Here is a 19,957-nt window from a genome sequence, read left to right as displayed (position 1 = left end):
TACACTATTTTTTCTGTGCTGATTTTCTTTTTAAAAATGTTAAATTTTTTCAGAGACTTCATACTTGTTCTGTGTAAAATGGATGGCTCTGACCTTTTAGAATTATACTCATGTCTATTCAAGTGACCCAGAATCAAAGCACCAGCATAGTCTGGAACTGTGCAAATCTGGATCTGAACTTTTTGGCAATGGTACCTTATTTAGCTTTAAATTCTTGTGAATGTTCCATGGTGTCCCAACTGCTCAATAATGTTAATGAATAGTGAAGGTATGAATGAAGAGACTTACCCGAATCATCATGACTGAACATCTGATGTCATGAATTGTATCATAGACCTTCTTTGAGATGTCCACAAACTGATTGTCATCAAACTGATGCATTGTGTTCCTGCTTAAGCCCTCCAGTGCAATATTGACTTGAGTAACAAACTCTGGAATCACTGTAAAATTTAATAAGTTATAATAAATGAAAAAAACAAAGAGGGAATCAGTTTGTGGAATGAAGACTTTTAAAATAAAGTTAAAATGTGAAAACAATAAAATGACTATCAATGGAAACAATTTTTGTCATTTGTGGCTTTGGTGTTTGGGTGGGGACAGAGAGGAAAAAGGAGATTTAATTTTTCCAGTGAAAAACCTCAAAACATTTTGGCAAAATTGAATTTTCTCCACAGAAAATTTAAATTTTGCAAAAACTGCAATTTTCCATCAAAAACACATTTTTTGATAGACAATTCCTGAGCAACTCTAGATATAACCTAAGGAATGGGATACCTTCCAACTTTCTGATACTTCTTCATTCTGGCATGTGAGCAAAACACTTGTTGGATGATTGGTTTTTTTGCTTAATTGTTTTCTGAACAACAACAACAAAAATCAGTGAAAAGCTAAAGTCCACCTGTGTTACTGAGTGTGTGAAAATAATCACTTGAGCACAACATTACCTGGGTTTTAACTGCTAAATAATCTGAGGTATATAAGACTTTGTGTAAAGCATAAGTTTCTTCAAATGCATTTTAAGTAAAAGATCAGACAGGTTAGTTACTCATACAACTTTTTAAGCAACCCTAATTTGTACAAGCTATAGTAATGATGAGTCAATCAGTGTAGCATTCTAAGCAATTTTTCAAGGTTCACATAATAGTCTGTGTGAATGCTTTTAAAACATTGTTATTTCATGCTGTAATTAACTATAGAGTCAAGGAGAGTAAGAAAAGATTATGTTCAACGCACTTGATAACAGTGGTAACTAGGCCATTCATAGAAAAGGCAGTCTTAATATTAATCAAATACATGACTTTTCACCAAACTTCTATACAGAGGAGTGTCACTCCAAATACATAAAAACTTTCCTTTCCCACTCCTCACCTTTCCCTGAAACTGACAGCAAGATATGAAAGTGGTTTTCACCCGTGATCAGATTTAATAGCTAATAGAGTGCTCAGCTTTAATTTAAACACAACCTCAAACCTGTATTTTAAAAAAAGGAATCTAAATGGCTTGTCATAATTTAAGAACAGAAATTGATAGTTTCAGTTAGCCAAAGTTATAGAAAGCTGCTTAAGAGTTGGTAAATAAAATAATGGGAAGTAAGGTCGTTTTGAAGTAAATAGTCATCTGATACATTGATTATGTGAAGTTCAATACTCAGCTCTGTCACTCAGAACAGAGCTGTCCAAAGGTAATGTAAAAGGTTTCAGGGAGCTCCAGGCGTCTACTGGTACAGTAGGAATTTCTAGAACATTTTCAGGGGCCTGCCTGTGGAGGCATTCCCCTTAGTTACTATATCTGTATCTCCTTTTCTGCAGCACTATGGAATCATTTAACTCCCCTTAACTCTGTCTGGTGCATTTTCAATGACTGATAATGGTTTACTGCCCACAGCCCAGTTTCAGAAAGAACAGGCTATCCAATCTTGCTTTACATGCTGCCTCCCACCTTCACAGACTGTACCTGTTTCTGTTCCTGTCCTCCCCACTTATTTGCTCTGTCCAGCTCCTAAACACTCTGTGTTCCCTCAACATCCCCTGGTCAGTTTTCCAGCTTGTTGGGAGTAGGAAAGGAATATGATACTGACTGACTGCCATATTGATCTTCTGGAAAAGGGCATTCACCACAACTGTGGAAGGTAAAGAGGGGAGGGATAGCTCATTGGTTTGAGCATTGGCCTGCTAAACCCAGGGTTGTGAGCTCAATCCCTGAGCAGGTCCATTTGGGGATTTAGTTGGGGATTGGTCTAGATGATCTCCTGAGGTCCCTAATAAGCTATGATTCTATGAATACTGTTTGGTTTGGCCAATGTACATAGCAGAGGGGCATTGCTGCCACATGATAGCATATATCACATTAGTAGATGTGCAGGTGAATGAGCTGCTGATGTTATTGGGTCCTCTGATGGTGTCACTAGAGTAGATATGGGGGACAGAGTAGGCAATGGGGTTTCATAAAATACCATGGTTGGAAGGGACCTCAGGAGGTCATCTAGTCTAACCCCCTGCTCAAAGCAGGACCAATCCTCAACTAAATCAAATCAATTTGTTACAGGGATGTGTTTCTGTGGTGTGGTGTGTAGTTGCTAGTGAGTATTTGCTTCAGGTTCTGGGGCTGTCTGTAAGCAAGGACTGGCCTGCCTCCTAAGGTCTGTGAGAGCAAGGGATTGTTTTCCAGGATAGGTTGTAGATCATTGATGATGTGCTGGAGAGGTTTTAGCTGAGGGCTTACGTGATAGCCAATGATGTTCTGTTGTTTTCCTTGTTGGGCCTGTCCTGTAGTAAGTGACTTCTGGGGACCTGTCTCGCTCTGTCAGTCTGTTTCCTCACTTCCCCAGGTATGTACTGCAGTTTTAAGAATGCTTGATAAAGATCTTGTAGGTGTTTGTCTGTCTGAGGGATTGGAGCAAATACTGTTGTATCTTAGGGCTTGGCTGTAGACCAGGGATCAGCACCCTCTGGCACGTGGCCCGTCAGGGAAATCCGCTGACAGGCCGAGACAGTTTGTTTACCTGCAGCGTCTGCAGGTTCAGCCAAGGGATGTGCTGGCTGCCATTTTCCGCAGACCACATTGGCCTAAAATGGTGAACCGTGGCCAGTGGGAGCTGCGATCGTTTAAACCTGCAGACGCTGCAGGTAAACAAACCGTCCCGGCCCGCTAGTGCATTTCCCTGATGGACCACATGCCAAACGTTGCTGATCTCTGCTGTAGACAATGGATCATGTGATGCATCCTGGATGGAAGTTGTAGGCATGTAGGTAAGTATAGCAGTCAGTAGGTTTCTGATATAGGGTGGTGTTTATGTGACCATCACTTATTTGCACTGTAATGTCTAGGAAGTGGATCCCTTTTGTGGACTGGTCCAGGCTGAGGTTGACGGTGGGTGAAAATTGTTGAAATCATGGTGGAATTCTTCCCGTGGGTCCATATGATGAAGATGTCATTAATGTAACTCAAGTAGAGGAGGGGTCCTAGGGGACAAGAGTTGAGGAAGAGTTGTTCTAAGTCAGCCATAAAAATGTTGGCATACTGTGGGGCCATGCAGGTACCTATAGCAGTGCAGCTGACTTGAAGGTATAAGTTGTCTCCAAATCTGAAATGGTTGTGGATGAGGACAAAGTCACAAAGCTCAGCCTATGTAGATTTGTTCCCATGTTGCAGCAGGGAGTTTGTTGAGTAGATGTTGTAGTTTCTTTTGGTACTCCTCAGTGGGACTGGAGGATAGTGGCCTGTAGAATGTGGTGTTGGAGAGTTGCCGGGCAGCCTCCTGTTCATAATCCAACCAGTTCATGATGATTACATCAATTATTAGGAGTGGACTACATCCACCCTGACTGAATTGGCCTTCTCAACACTAGTTCTCTACTTGTAAGGTAACTCCCTTCTCTTCATGTGCCAATATCTTTATGCCTGTATCTGTAATTTTCACTGCATGCATCTGAAGAAGTGGAGTGTTTTACTCATGACAGCTTATGCCCAAATAAATCTGTTAGTCTTTAAGGTGCCACTGGACTCCTCATTGTTTTTCTATATCTCAGATACATTTGAGGAAGGACCATGAAGTGAGGTCTGCTCCATTCCTTTTTTATTTAGCAGTCTCAAAACACATCCATTCATACACCAATTACTTAGTCATTTACTGCTATTCACTGAATATGCAAAAGATTTCCCTGTCTAAACAAGCCAAATTGCTGAAGTTCCTATAGTGACAGTTAATTAATGGAATCCCAAATATTCTGCATTTTCAGTAAGGCTGGAACTAATAAAGAGCAACAAGTGCTAAGTTATATCATGCAATAATGTTAAAATCTAAAAATCCAATGTTGGGACAGATTTTTCTATTCCAGTTTATAAATATACTATATTTGAGCAGGGGGTTGGATTAGATGACCTCCTGAGGTCCCTTCCAACTCTGATATTCTATGATTCTGTGAAGACAATCCTAGAACAATTATGTAGGTATAGCCAACAAAATGTTTAAAAATCAACTCTTTGCACACATGCATTTGCTTAGTTGAAGGACTGATTTGGGTGTACATGGTATTTCACATATAGCTGGTAGGATCAGTCCATCCTCTAAGATCCACACATGCTAGAGAGGGGATGGTAGTTTTGGATATCCTTGACCATCCCAGAGCCATTCCATTGCTTGATAATTTGCCATCCTGATCACAGGTATAAACATACCCTTCTGTTTGTTTCATGGAGAACATCAACCAGCCTAGCTTTGCGTGTCATAATGTTGCCCTTCAAATGTAAACTCAGCATAGGACTCCAGTGCATTTCTGACCTCATAACTGCTTGTCTCAGTGAGGGATAGCTCAGTGGTTTGAGCGTTGGCCTGCTAAACCCAGGGTTGTGAGTTCAATCCTTGAGGGGGCCATTTGGGGATTGGTCCTGCTTTGATCAGGGGGTTGGACTAGATGATCTCCTGAGGTCCCATCCAACCCTGATATTTAATGATTCTGAGCACTTTCAGGGTGGGTCATAGAGGATGGACTAGTCACACCAGTTATGTCTGAAATATTTACCTTGTATGGAGATAGGAGTGTGGTGTGGACAGGATCAGCATGTCAAGTGGGGGAGTCCTATACAGAGATGGCTTTGATGAATAAATGTTTTCAGTTTTACACATCAAGGCTAATTTCTCTGGGATTAACCAACGTAATTTTTTTTTAAATATAAGCAATGCATTTCTGCAATTCACACACACACACATACTTTTTTATTTTTAAATATTTTCTTGAATATTTCTACATAATTGTTCCAGGTTTGTCGTGTTTGATACCATTGTGCTTGGGAAGAAAGGGCTTTTGAATGATACCCAACTTGGTTAATTTGTTATGACATTGTATCATCAACTTTCCACCAAGTGGTGGACCTGGAGCTGGGAGTTGGGGAAGGCATCAAGTCTGCTCACCACACTGCAGAGAGTGACATCAATGAAACTATGATTCTGTAGATTTTACAAATCAAATGACATAGTCCTTACTTTTAATATCACTCACGTGCCTGCAGAATGAGATTTTACTACATTATGCTCCCAGACTAATTGTTAGTTCAATCTATTTAGCTAAGCAAAGGTTAAGGGGTGACTTGATTACAGCCTACAAGTATCTACGTGAGGAATAAATAAATAATGGACTCTTCAGTGTAGCAGAGAAAGGTATAACACAATCCAATGGCTGAAAGTAAGTTGAAGCTAGACAAATCAGACTGGAAATAAGGTGTAAATGTTTAATGGCAAGTAATTTACCACTGGAACATTTTACCAAGGGTCCTGGTGGATTCTCCATCACTGACATTTTTTAAATCAAAACTAGATGATTTTCAAAAAGATGATCTAGGAATTATTTTTGGGGCAGTTCTACAGCCTGTGTTATATAGGAAGGTCTGACTAGACAATCACAATGGTTTCTTCTGGCTTTGGAATCCACTATTCATGGAATCTCAACTTTTTTATTCTTGTCTTTGTGCTTTCACTTTTCTCTGTTCATATCAGCACTTGAGGTTTGTTTGGTATGTATTAAGATAGACATTTAAAATACTAATTAAAATTCTTTCTCCACTCTGCACGTCAGTAAGACTCACTAACACTACATTCATGTGGTAGTTCCATTCTGGATAACATTTTCCATTACATTATCCCCTTTCAAGTTAGATGAACTGTTGCAGCTTTCCAGTTCCACTAAAATATTAAAATGTTCATTTCTGTTATAAAAATATTAGTTACTCTTGGTTTATAATCTTGATTTTAGTTTTCCATGGAGAATTAAACTAGTTGTGATTTAAAAAAGAAAGATCAGCATTTGTTAGTCATTACATATAGAATGATAACTGAGATGCTACAGTTTTCCCTTTCAGCAGGGCAGAAAATAAGTCTGGTAATTGAGCACTACCAGTATTCTTTGGGAAATGAATTTTATGAACGTATTCTGTGTGTCATCTTATGGTATGTTAAAAGAATAGCCTTCCAAACTAAGACATCTGCATTGGCCAACTCATTGGATTTAAAATACAATGTGAGTATTCTGGCACAAACTTGAGTGGCAGGCTATTTATAGTGGAATCAACAAATAGTTCGCACACCTTCATTGGAAGCATTCAAAAATAGACCAAAATAATTATAGAATTAGTGCAGAGGAAGACAATCAAAGCATCTTTATGCCATTCAGTGCAACCCTGTGCAAGCAGTCCTTTCAAACCCTAACCATCTATGGTTTTTGTTGGTTTTTTTTGTAACTAACCATGCATTACAATAAATAAAAAAGGACTAAATAGTTCCTAAATTTTCTTACACTGTGGTACAGACACTTAATTTAAAGCTTTCTAATATTTATGTAATTAAATGTCACTATACATTTTATCACAATCTTATATCAAACAGCTTGTGAGGACTTACATAGAAGTTTTGCCATTGTGTGCCTTTGATATCTCTTCTACATCTTAAAATATTATTGTTCATATTTAATTACAGATTCTGTAATAACAAGTGTAAAGGTTGTCATCAGGAAGGCTAATACTTTTTCTTAAAATAAAAGCTGTGAAGGCATAAAATACTTGCTTCATCTTCATTCTTAAACATGGAGCAGAGTGTAACATAAAAGATCACAAAACTTACTATTGTTTTTTTTCCCCATTCTCGATTATTTAGAAGAACAAGAACAATAAATGATTTTTGTAGGATTAATTTAGCATCTTATGCTAAAGTTTCTGTGTATGGAAAGCTTAACCTAACAGAAACAATTAAACTGTGTACAATCAATCAAGGTTACTTGTACTTTCTGGCATGGCAGACAAATTATGCAACAAGTTCCCCATAGTTATGTAGTAAGAACCAGCAGACAGAAAGATCACTTCTTACCCCTCTTCCTTTTGTTTGCTGCCAAAAAATGTCTTCTCTCTCCTTTTCAGACATACAGTAGCCCAGTGGTTCCCAAACGTGTTCTGCCGCTTGTGCAGGGAAAGCCCCTGGCGGGCGGGCTGGTTTGTTTACCTGCCACGTCCACAGGTCCGACTGATCACGGCTTCCAGTGGCCGCAGTTCGCTGCTCCAGGCCAATGAGAGCTGCTGGAAGCGGTGGTCAGTACGTCCCTCGGCCGGCGGCACTTCCAGCAGCACCGATTGGCCTGGAACAGCAAAACACGGCCATTGGGAGCCACGATCGGCCAGACCTGCGGACGCGGCAGGTAAACAAACCGGCCCAGGGGCTTTCCCTGCACAAGCGGCAGAAAAAGTTTGGGAACCACTGCACTAGCACAGCACAGATTATAAGACCTCTGCTCCCCAGACTGCTGTAGCTTGGATGAGATGTAAGATTCCATAATTCCCTAGTGTATCTGTGGCAGCAGAAATTGTTTGTGGGGGTGGACGGTGGTAGTTGTAGGTCTCTTGACAGCAGGACTGTGAAAGGGCTGGTTTGGGTCCACCACCCACAAGGGAAAACAACTCAATGTTCCTTCCACCAGGTTTTATTAATGTTTACCTTCCCTCTCTTCCCCATTTTTAACTTTTCCCATTCCGAACATAACCTCTCTCTGAGAGTTTTACTTCATACTAAAAACATTATGCTCCAGTTTCACTTTAAATTACAATTTATTCTAAAAAGTTGAGAGGTGATGAGAATATCAAGGTTTTTGCTATGCCTATTAGGAAGCAATTAAAAAACTACAGAACTATGAGGAAGCCTAGGGAAGATGAGGATGAGAAGAAATGATGATTGATGAGAGAGACAGCTGATGGGTGGAATCAGCTGTCATTGGCTTTTGGAGAGATGGAAGTAGACGAAGTTGAGAGTTGTTAGGAGCACTTGGTTTGTTAGAACCTAGAATCTTCTGCCAAGTAGGAATTTAAAACTGATTTCTACCCCAAACCTATATTTTCAAATTTGTTACATCAAAATCGTGCATAGTTTTGGAAGCAAATTCACAGACAACAGGACAATAAATTCAAAATGTAAAATTTTAGAAGATTTACACTTCTGCCCAACTTCTTCAGCATCATTCAAATCAGTTTCGTATTTGTAATTGGCAATGTTCCAAAAAAGCATGTAAGTTGGTGACAGTGTTTTGATATACAAGGATAGATGCAAAACAGTGGTAGGCCACACTAGTTAGCACACTGAAGATTTGATGATTGTATTCTTGGATTTTACTTACAGATTTGGGTGCATTTCATTTTAAACAATGACTGCCTTATTATGATTGTGACATACACATTCTGAGAAGTGAATCACATAGTATGCATTTTGCATTTCAGTTCATAAACCCTCCTGACATTTCTTTTTATTTTTTCCATTTTAATCTCCTCCAGTCCCCCCACCCCCAATAAAGAAATCTTTCCCAGTTGGGGTAAATGAGAATATCTCTTTCTTGAGAGTTGAGTTTGTAGGCTCTGCAGAAGGGATGGCTGCAAGTAGGAACTCTTGAGATTAAACCTGACTTCTAGGTTTCATTCTATTCTTCCAGCTGCCAGCATTTTCTTTAGACTATTCTAGCCTCCTATGAAGCAAGCCAAATAACTGGCCTCGTACAAGGAGCAAAAGAGATTTATGCAGGAGGATAACAAAAGAAAGAATTATGCAGCCATTTTCACAGACCTATATCACCAAAAGACTGATCTAATTGCCACTGCAGTGAATAGAAGCCTTTCCATTGACATCAATGGGAGCTGAATCAGATCTCTAGTACACGACCCTATGCACATAGTATTTTAACACTGACACCTAGAATTCTGTCAAGTAAGTACCATGAATCATTATAATTAAAATTGATTACCTTTCTTTTGTAATTTTAAACTGATTGTACATTGTTATGTAACCCAGGAAAGGGCTTCATTTTTCTGATGATTGTTAGTGGGGTCTTTGAACTTTTTGGACAGTCCCTAAACTATAAAACTGTGGAGCTGCAAGAATACCCTTTCTATGGAGCAGCCATTTTATTTGATTCACTTCCACAGAAAGGATCTGTGAACAGAAAAGAAAATAGCTACTCATTATGTTGGTGGGGGTGGGGTAGAGGGAGAAAAGAAAAGGTAAGTCACAAGCTTGGAACCCAAAGAAACTCTGAAACTGGATTGTTTCTAATGAATATTGTGTTATGTCTTGCTTAAGCTAGGGAGTTAAGCGTTAACTAGTGGGGAAAAAAAACCCTAAAACAGCCAAACTCGTATATGCATTATCACATGTTGTTTATTATTAATTTTATGTTTAATGTGGTAAAACCTCTGAACACTTAAGGGGCAGTGTATAAAGGGATGATTTGTTCAGAGTTGAATCATTTTGTTATTTAAAAACAGATATAAATGGGAATTGACCATTTTCAACAAACAAAATTGAAGTCATATTCAGGAAAATGAAGCTGAACAAATGTGTTAAGGACTTATGTGCCACGCATTATTTTAGCTGTGAAAGTTGATTTGGAGGTCAATAATAAAGGAAAGAGTTTCACTGGACTATAATAATGCTATAAATACAAGATTGTTATAGATTTACTGGAATCTTGAATACTTACTGCCACCCTGTGCTGTACTGTACAAACTGGGTTTGTTTGGTGTTTAGGGGTTTTGTACCAGAACAAGATGATCAGAACATTGCTATCACCAAAGAGTGGATCTTGTATCACTTATGCTAGTGTGGACTGGGACTATGTAGAGATCGGCAATTTAGTAACTCCAGGAAGATTGGCTGATGATAATAATAGAGATATCCTATCTCCTAGAACTGGAAGGTCATCAAGTCCAGCCCCCCTGCCTTCGCTAGCAGGACTAAGTACTGATTTTGCCCCAAATTCCTAAGTGGCCCCCTCAAGGATTAAACTCACAACCCTAGGTTTAGCAGGCCAATGCACAAACCACTGAGCTAGCCCTCCCTACCATAGAGATATTTGTCCAATATTACACTGCTCCAACCCTGACCTTTTGAGCTAGGACTTTTGGGGTACAGAGGCTTGATCTTTTTGCTCCAAATAGATTGAACCCATTACATATGTTTATATAATTATACATACAGTCATATGTAGTTCAGCAGGGGACTGGACTATATGACCTCTCGAGGTCCCTTCCAGTTCTATGATTCGATGTAATGGGTTCAATGGCTATAGCATGCAGTCAGGGATGAGGGTCTCGTGCTAGGCACTACAGGAAAATAAAACTAAAATACAGTCCTTGTCCTAGGGAGCATACAAATTAAGTATGACCTTATAGTCTCAGTACTAGAAGTTTGGAGGAGGCTCATATGTGAATGGAAAAATGGTTTGAATAAAATCTGTAACCACTGGATGTTGAAATTCTAATATATTTCATTATGAGTGTCTGTGCAGTCATAGTGCGTAATACCCCCTTCCAACCTGTAACAGGAAAATACTGGCAGAAAGTTCTAGCCTCACCTATTTACCTACCTATCTCAGAACTGGAAGGGACCCTGAAAGGTCATTGAGTTCAGCCTGCTGCCTTCACTAGCAGGACTAAGTTTTTTCACTAGCAGGACTGATTTTTGCCCCAGATCTGTAGGTGGCACCCTCAAGGGTGAGCTCACATCCTTGGGTTTAACAGCCCAATGCTCAAACCACTGAGATATCCCTCCCCCAACTTAGTCAAAGCAGAAAAAGGTCAAAAGCCAAAAAAAAAAAGGACTCAAAACTATATCAATGCCAATCCCTACAACCCTAGACTATTCCAAATGCATAAATAGTTTATCCCACAGCAAATAAAGGCTGGGAAATGATGGGGAAAATTGATTTTTTAAAATTCTGAATATTGTAACATAATAAATGGTATTAGTTTAGTTATGCCAGATCATCCCATGATTAAACCAACACTCAGACACTATCATTAACATATTTTGGGGGATTCTCTGAACCAGTGGTATAAAATGTGGAGGTTGTGAGAAAGTAATTACATTTGTAAACAAAAGCAAAAAATTCTGCACAATTCTTTAGTTTATGTTTCAAAAGATTATGTTTTTAGAGTTTTAGGGAAAGGCTTTGAATCAAGCCCATCAATCACTTTTAACCTTTATATGATGTTTTTTAAAAATAGCTAGCTCTTTATTTGCATTTAAAAGGATTCAAATGATGAAAACTCTTCTGAATAACAGGAAAGAGGATTACTGGGTTGTAATAATCTAAGAAAGGATCTTCCTAAAATCCTTGCAGATTATCCTATTTAACTAACTTCTGTTTAGGGCCTGACTCTGCTTTCAGACTACATCAGTTGCACTCCAGAGTAGCTCTATTGACTTTTTCCAGCTTTCTGTCAGGGTAGGTGAGAGCAGCATCTGTCCCTTCATGAAAGCCCAATATTTCAATTTCTTTGGATTTTTAGAAGTTTTGTAGTAGGCGACATATGGCAAGCTTCTGCTTAGTTTTAAAACAAGAGGATGACAGGTCAGTTACAAATGTAAATGTGAAACTAATAGCAAAATCTACACCTAAAGGAAACAAAACCATCAGTGGACAAACACAAAAACTCTGGATTTTATTTCATGAAAAGTCACTCCATTTTTTTTTATTTTTTATTTTTTTTAATTTTCAGGCCAGATTCTCATACTCTCATTCAGAATAAGTAGCACCTTCCACTGCGAGTGGTCCCACGATTCAAAGAGTGTTGATACATTTCATCAGATTTATACTAAATCATAATGTTTGTTTTACAAAGACAGTTTTGAAAAATACATAGTACTTAAGAAAAATTCTTGGGGCTAGATCCTCACAGGGTGTAAATCAGCCTCACTTTACTGAAATCAATGGATCTATGCCAATTGATGCTAGTTGGGGATCTAGTTCTCTGGATTTAAATTAAATTGCCTTGACAAAATACACTTTCAACAATGGGGGTAATTGGAAAACATTTTGCATTGTATTTGATTGGGGGTGGGAGATTAGTTTTTGCCAGTGTAGTAAATGACAGTTATTTGGGGCCAAGGATCATACCCTTTCATGCTGAATTTTATAGCATGTAAGTAAATGGTTGTTTTAGATATGGATACTTTCTTCCTTCTATTTTTAATGTTTGCACAGGATCATGTTATGGTAATATTTGTCACACTGTGATAAGTCTATGCCTTTTTCACTAGACTCAGTGCAACAGATATCTAAAAACAGCTACTGTTAACATTGCTAACATGTTGCCTTTCTTTAAAAAATAAGCCATGGGCCATCTAAGGAATTACAGCCAGCATGACTCACCATTGTTCAAATGAAAAGGAGAGTGTCTAATGAAACAGACAATACTGAGATGCCTGGATAAATATGCCCTTCCAGGGTCAAACAATCTAAGTTTATGTAAGGAAAAGTGTGCCTCTCTAACCTGCTACAGTTCTCTGGAAAATATTAATAGAAGATGAATGGGAAACAAAACAGATTATTAAGAAAAATAAGTTGCCACGGGGTTAGGGGCCAAGGTTTGTCATGGATTAAAAAATGTGATAGGAAAGAGATTTGTAGAGAAAAGCATTTCCACAAAGCAGAAAGGAATGGAGTTCCAGAGATCAGCCAGGGTGAAAAGTATTATTTAAAAGGTACTTTTATATTTGAGAATCACCTCAGCATGAAAAGGCAGTATGCACACTTCCCAGCTGTTCCACTCAGCCTAGCTCCATAAGTGCCAATACCCTTCTACTCACAGAAGCAGCAATATGCCTGGAGATTTAAATTAATATTGTACTTAACATAAAAACCATTTAAAAAAGGTAAATAAGATACAGAGTTGGTAGTGGTGGTGACGGTATTGCTATCTATGTCAGATTGTAATAAACATCAGATAGATTTAGACACTTTGGGGAACTAGGCAGCACAAAGGTAAATAAGATTTAACTTGCCTGTGTTTAAGGTAATGTATACTGACAAATATAGTCAGGTATGTAGAGGAAAAAGATGCAGGAGTTTTCATAGATAGTTCACGTGTGATGTGATGTGAAGCCAGCATATAGCAGCAATATGAAAAGCAAATAGAATGATGGAGCACATTTGAAAACAGCATAAAAACAAAATATATATGGGCAGATTCTTTGCCACCGTGTCTCATGAGACATGTAACATAGCAGCAGCTTGCCAGGTAGAAAGGAGACGGGGGGAGGAAGGGCCTTAGGTGACTTTAACTCACCTTTGTGTCCTCTCGCTTTTGGACTCTGGCACAAATCAGAGTTGCTACTTACAACAAACAAAAAATGGCTGTGTAATAGACCAGAAGCTCCATAGAACTCTCAGCACTATGTTGCCAATACTGTATATACATGACAAAGCAGATACCAGAATTGGCCATGGAGTATGTTTCATAGATATAATAATCAGTGGTACTTTCTACTTTCATATTTAGTTTTAGTCATGCCATATAAAGAAACATGTAGTAGGGCAGATTGAAATGGCCCAGAGAAAGGATATGAAGGTTAAAGTTATGGTAGTACTTGAACAGGATGGAAGCTTTAAAAATAGTAGTATTTAGCTTTAAAAGAGGGCACCTTTTGTTAGCAGAAAAAAAAATTGTGTTATTATCCATGTTATGCTAGAACTCCGTCTCCCATACATTTTGTTCTCTTGTTCATTCTGAACACAAACTTGAACACTCTGCAGCACTCTGAAGGTATTTGTAATCTCTCTTTCTTTGCTCAGTCATCAAATAAGATTCCATTGAAGTTGTCCACACCAACCCATAGTAGTTTTACATTAGTATAAGTAAATGAAAAGAAAAGAATTAGTTGAAAAGTAAAGATTCATTCTGCAGAGTTAAAGTCCCTGTTATGTTTTATGTATAGCAACATGTAGTGTGAAGACCTCTGGCTTTTATCAACAGCCCACCTTGTGGAAACTCACTCAGCCAGATATTCCTTCTGGGATTCTGGGGATATTTACACAACATGAGCAAGTAGTTCTGATGTCCTTTAAAGACTGCATTGTGCGCTCACCTGATCCTGTGTTTACAGAGCTACACAAACCAATTTATTTGTATAGCTATTTCTGATTAACTTAGCATTGTGGTCTGACCTGTACTCACCCCAATCCACCCAGGATGGCTAGCACTTGGGTTGGTACTGTTTAACAAGGGGCACTCACCACCAGGGCACCCTTCATGCCAGGACACCGCATTGCATGGGTTCTTTTACTCTACCACCCCTACTGCCTTGTACTGGTTCTGTAGCAATCTACACCTTCCATGGCCTGGTCCTTCAGCCAGATCACCTTTCAAGTTCATTCCCCTGCTAGGGTAACAGAAAAGGCCAAACAGGAAAAAAAGGCGAATGGCCTTTTTGCCAGGCCTCTGGCCCCCCTCTGGGACTATTCAGTCTTTCCCTCTTTCAGTCCTGAGGCTTGTACTGTCCACTCTTGTTGGTGAAGGGACCCATGCCCATCCTCTCCTCTGGCTTCCAGCCCAGGGACCTGTGTTAACCAGCTAAGGGCAGCTTCTAACAATCCCATGTGGCTTCTCTGAGTTCCTCCTACCTTCTCCTTGTTCATCAGCATCTCTTACAGGGCTGTGGACTCCATTATTCCCACTCTGGGGTTCTGTTTCTTTGTACAGCTTCTTTCTAGCCAGCTACTGAGGCACTTTCTTGGGGCCACATTCTGCCTCTAGCAGCAGACCTCCTCTGCTTGAGCTGCAGCCTTTTATGCTAGCTGTTGCTAATTGGCTGCTTAGTCACAGCTACAAAAGTAATTGCTCCATCTTTTAACTCTTTCCTGGCTGTCACACTGTGGGGTCTCAGTGGTCTGTGGGTTCCCATCACAGATCTCCCCCACTGAGTCCTGAACATTATAAAGCTGTCAAGCTACAGAGCCATGTATTCTGCATGGGGTCACAAGACATTGTCTATTAGGCACTGAAAGTTACACCATGAAGTTCAAACGGTTGTCCCTTAGATTTGAAGAGACCCCAAGCAGTGGTGCAACAGTGGCAGCACCAGTGTGGGGGAAGTAGCGGGTCTGAAAAGGACTCAACAGACTCAGGTCAGGTTCGGGTTGGCAATGCCTTGTTCGGGTCAGGGTCAGGCTTTAAAAATAGGCCTGAGCAGACCTCTTGCCTGCAGTTTGCATGGCCCGGTCCTCCAGCCAGGTCAGCTTTCAAGTTCAGTCTCTTTCTGGGGATATCAGAAAAGTCTAAAAAGAAAACCCTAATGGCCTTTATGCCAGGCCTTTCCCTCCACGCCCTGCCCTCCCCTCCTCCCAGACTACTCAGGGTTTCCCTCTTTTGGTCCCCTCTTTCTAGGGAAGGGGAGGGGACACTGGCCCACTCTTTCCTCTGGCTTTCAGCTCTCGGACTATGGGTTTGGCAGCTAAGGGGGGCTGTTTACAATCCCATACTCCATACTGGGTCCCTGAACTGCTCTGAGCATTTCCCAGTTTCTCAGCATCTCCCACAGAGCTGGAGATCTGTCTGTCTCCTTGTGTGGCTTTTTCCTAGCCCATTATTGAGGACCTTCCTCAGGGCCACTCTCAGCCTCCATGCCAGCAGCCCTTCTCTGCCTGAGCTGCAGTCTTTTATGCCAGCTGTTGCTAACTGGACCCTTAAGGCAGGGCTGGTGTAACCACTAGGTGAACTAGGTGGCTGCCTAGGGCGCCAAGTTTTGGAGGTGCCAAAAAGCGATGTCCGGTGTCATGGGAGTCAGCTGAGCAGGGCAAGGCGGGAAGCAAGACCTCCATAAAAAACCCACCCCCGCAGCGAGGGGCACCGCACAGGACGGTCAGTGGGAGCTTGCGAAAGAGCAAGGAGGAGACAGCCAGCCAGGTGCCGTGACCAGCATAGCCAAAGGATGGAGCCTTTGCAGGAGGCAGGATGCAGTCCTGAGCTCATGAGAGCTTCGCCCTCCAAAGTGCCTGCCCGGGGCCGGGCGCAGCCACCTCCTGGGGTGAGGGAAAGTGAAACTAAACCCCACAGCGCGACAGAGGGGAAAGGACTGGCGCAGGTGCCGCTTCCAAACACTGACCCCTCCCTGTGGCACTGTGCCAATGTGGGGAGCTGGCCCTGATCCCCAGAGAGATCCTCACCTGCTCCCTGGGAGAGCCCGGCTATGCCCTCCTTGCCCCTGGGTCCTCCCCAGAGGGTCCCAGAGTTCTGGCTGCAGCTTGATTCCAAATGTCTGCACTGCAACTAAACAGCCCCTTAGCATGATCCCCAGGATCCCAAATCAGCTGGCACAGACCAAAGCAGGTTGTCTAATTGCAGTGTAGACATACCCTTTGTGGCAGCAGGATGAGTAATTGGTCTATTAACTCTTTCATGCCTGTCACAGTATGAAGCCTATATACCCCAACACACACTGACAAGGAATGTTGCATCCAGGGAGTAAAAGTACTATAATTGCAGCTGCTACCTCGCATAGGTTTACAAAGTTGTAGAAGACTCTTTGCACCTTTCTGTCCACTGGCTCTAATTCAGGAAAACATCCCTAAACTGTGAGAACATGCTTTGAATTACATGATTAAACATGTTTGTAACTGGTTTCCTGAATAGGGATGGACTTAGGCATGGGGATAAATGTTTTCTTCAAGCTGAGCCTCAGCCTTCATCTATCCCAAACACATAAACACTCATACAAGTAGTCCACATATTCCACTATATGAAACTTATCAAATCACCAGCAAAACATGTTAATTTTCTCAAAATTAACTATAACTCTTCTGTGTAATCACAGTAGTGAAAGTACAAGATAACAGATCAGATGTTGGGGGAGTTTTTTGCTTTTAGTTTTATTTTCCACTTTCAATAGCCTGAAATTTCATGAGAACAAAAATGTTCCAATGTGAAAGGTGTGTGGAAGTTAAACAGCTTAGTCCAAAATATTACAGTGACATTTTCAAAAGCAGTGAAGTCACAGAGCAGTTAGGCCAATGCTAAATATTTTTGAAAATCCCACAATACAATGTTAATTAGGTAGTTTATTTTACAGTAAGACCTCAGTCCCAGTGAAGTCAGTGGCAAAACTCCCATTCCTTTCAAAAGGCACATGAATGGGTCCTAAACATGCTGCTTACTTACCATAGCACATCAGACCCATGTAAATGGTCCTACTTTAAAATTTTCATTATTCATCCATTTGTACTTGCAGTTTCTAATACTATTGTTTATTTCCAAAGGGGAAACATGACATGTTCTTGATTTTCATTTGCATACCAGGACATTCTTTATGATGTTCATAAGACAAAGGTGACAGAATTTAATAGCAAAAACCCTGACTTTCATTTTTATTTGGATCCCAGAAAATTCATTTTGAGACATCTGCCTGAAGCATAGATTTGCAAATACAAAAATGGAAAACATTAAGTTCTCGTAAATAAGGTTTTCTAGTGGAGGCTGAACTTTGCAAAAGATGGCAAGAAATGAGGCCTGCTGTTCAGCACCATTAAGCAGTGAGTATATGCTCTCCTGAACATCAAACATACTGGGCACTGGAGCCAATACTATACCTTAAATAGAGGCTGGATTCTTTTTAGGTGGCTTCATCTTTTCCGGGACTGATTCATAACTGAACTGACTTTTGTTGTTGTTGTTATTATTAAAGTATATCCAAATTCATACTTTTGTATAAGCTATAGGTGGCATAATATTTATTATGCCTTGAAAACAAAGAGAAAAACATTCTTACCTATAATTTCTCACAATGAGGACATCTACCAATCCATAGGTCTTCTCCATCCATGTTGCAGATGGAGGGCCATATTGTATACTCACATTGGGAGAGGGGGTGTTGGCACAAAGGCCACTCGCACAAACAGTCCTTGTGCTTCCTGAGCTCTAGGGAGCACAGAGAGTGCTTGATCCTGCTCCCTTTTGCAGAGCAAGGTGCCAAAAGGCTCAGGAAAAAGATGGAGGCCCTATGGAGCAGAGTCAGCTTATTCTGGAGAGTTATCTGCAGCAACCTAATGGCATTGAGAAATCCTTGCCTAGTACAGAGCCAGATACTGACTCTACAAAACCCCTGTTGGCTTAGGTGACTGTTACAAATTGGGGCAACTTACAGCAGACCTGGAGACTGGCCTAAATTGGCCTCAGAGTTGAACTGGCTCCTAGCTGTACCCAAAATAGGGAAGATGTGGAAAAGGAAGTGACATAAAATTACTTTTGCACCCCAACCTTCAGGTGCCTGACTACAGTTATGGAAAACCAGAGGACTGAGCTCTTGAAGTAAAATATTTCCTTAATTGTAAAAGTAGGTTAACTAGCTTTGAAGGTTATCCTCAGCCTTTTAAGCTCCAGACCACTCAGTTGAACCCCCAGAAGGACAGGTTCTTTTTTCAAGAGGTACTCGTAAATAAAGATTCATCATGGACTAAAGACTGATGTGCTCAACAGCTGAAAGAACCTGGGATGCCATAGCTTGTAAAGGATGGCTATGTTCGGGAAGCCTTCTCTTACTAGAATGGGGACGTTTTGAAAGGTGTGTGGACATGTATCTGACCAAAGATAAGAGAAAACTGCAATTCTCCAGGGTTGACTCTTTCCAGTGACTGGAGCAAGAGTGTTGAATGTAGTTGTTGCCCGAAGCAGCAAAAAGATTATCTTGCAAAAGGAACTACATCTTTCACATGTGAATGAATGTTTTTCAAATGATTCTGCAGCTAAAATAGCTCCACAACCATGGAACAAACTCCCACAGAAAATCAAAATGAGTCCAAATATCATCACTGTTAGTGTGCCTCAAGGCATAGCTGTTTAAACTAACATAAACCCGACCAACCATGACATAGGAGACCCCGCACAGAAAGAATCAATCACTTAGTGCTGAGAGGGGGATACCTCAAAGGCTCCCAACAGGGGAGAGCCAGGAAAGCCTGCAACTGTTTCTGTAACAAAGGCAACAAAACAGGATTAGGACTGGACCACTTCCTGCATACATGGGGAATCTCAACTCCAAATTTCTTCAGACTTCTCCCTCCATCTGCCACGTTGATTCACAAGAGCTATTAGTTTTCTCTGGATTGGTGGTTGCTTTGATGTATGAAAAATGAGAATTAATGTCATTAAAAATTACTTAAACAGCTTCCTGTACAGGTTATGGTGAACACTGATTCCCTGGCTGGTGATGATATTCAAAGGATAAAGAAGTACATACAGTATAACCCAACTCTGGTTTATATTCACTGTAACTTTAAAAATATACAAATAATATATAAATCTGTTTTAGAGGGGTTTTTTATTTGTTTGATTTTTTTACTTTCTACAGCAGTTTGAAGACTGTGAAAGAACCTCCCTATCTAGGATATATCCTAGATACTAGATATCCTTGTTGCATTTTTTTCCCTTCTGCTATAAGTATAAGATTAAAGGTTGCTAAAGATAGCGACCCAGAAATAGCAATACTCTTATCAACCAGAGAATACAGTGTGTGTTTGTACATTCAGGGAGCTCCAGCCCCATTAAAAGCACCAAATTACAATGAAGCACAATATGCAAAAAAAAAAAAAGTAATATCCTTTAGTAGTCTCTTTCGAGCTTCCAGATTTGGCACAGATTTCTTAAGTAATCTTAAGAAAAGGTT

The 19,957-nt window shown here is 40.3% G+C and overlaps 1 protein-coding gene across 1 annotated transcript in view; it reads right to left on the bottom strand.

Annotated features, from left to right (window-relative positions):
- The window catches only part of CTNNA3 (catenin alpha 3), a 987,819-nt gene that overhangs the window by 189,500 nt on the left and 778,362 nt on the right, over positions 1-19,957 (bottom strand). Inside the window, 1 exon segment of the mRNA XM_030569668.1 lies at positions 289-440. Within this exon segment, the coding sequence (XP_030425528.1) occupies positions 289-440 (152 nt within the window).

This window comes from Gopherus evgoodei, chromosome 7 (genome assembly GCF_007399415.2).
Source record: "Gopherus evgoodei ecotype Sinaloan lineage chromosome 7, rGopEvg1_v1.p, whole genome shotgun sequence".
Taxonomy (NCBI): domain Eukaryota; kingdom Metazoa; phylum Chordata; order Testudines; family Testudinidae; genus Gopherus; species Gopherus evgoodei.
Note: the sequence above shows the minus strand (reverse complement) of the source record. Positions and strands in the feature narration are given on the sequence as shown.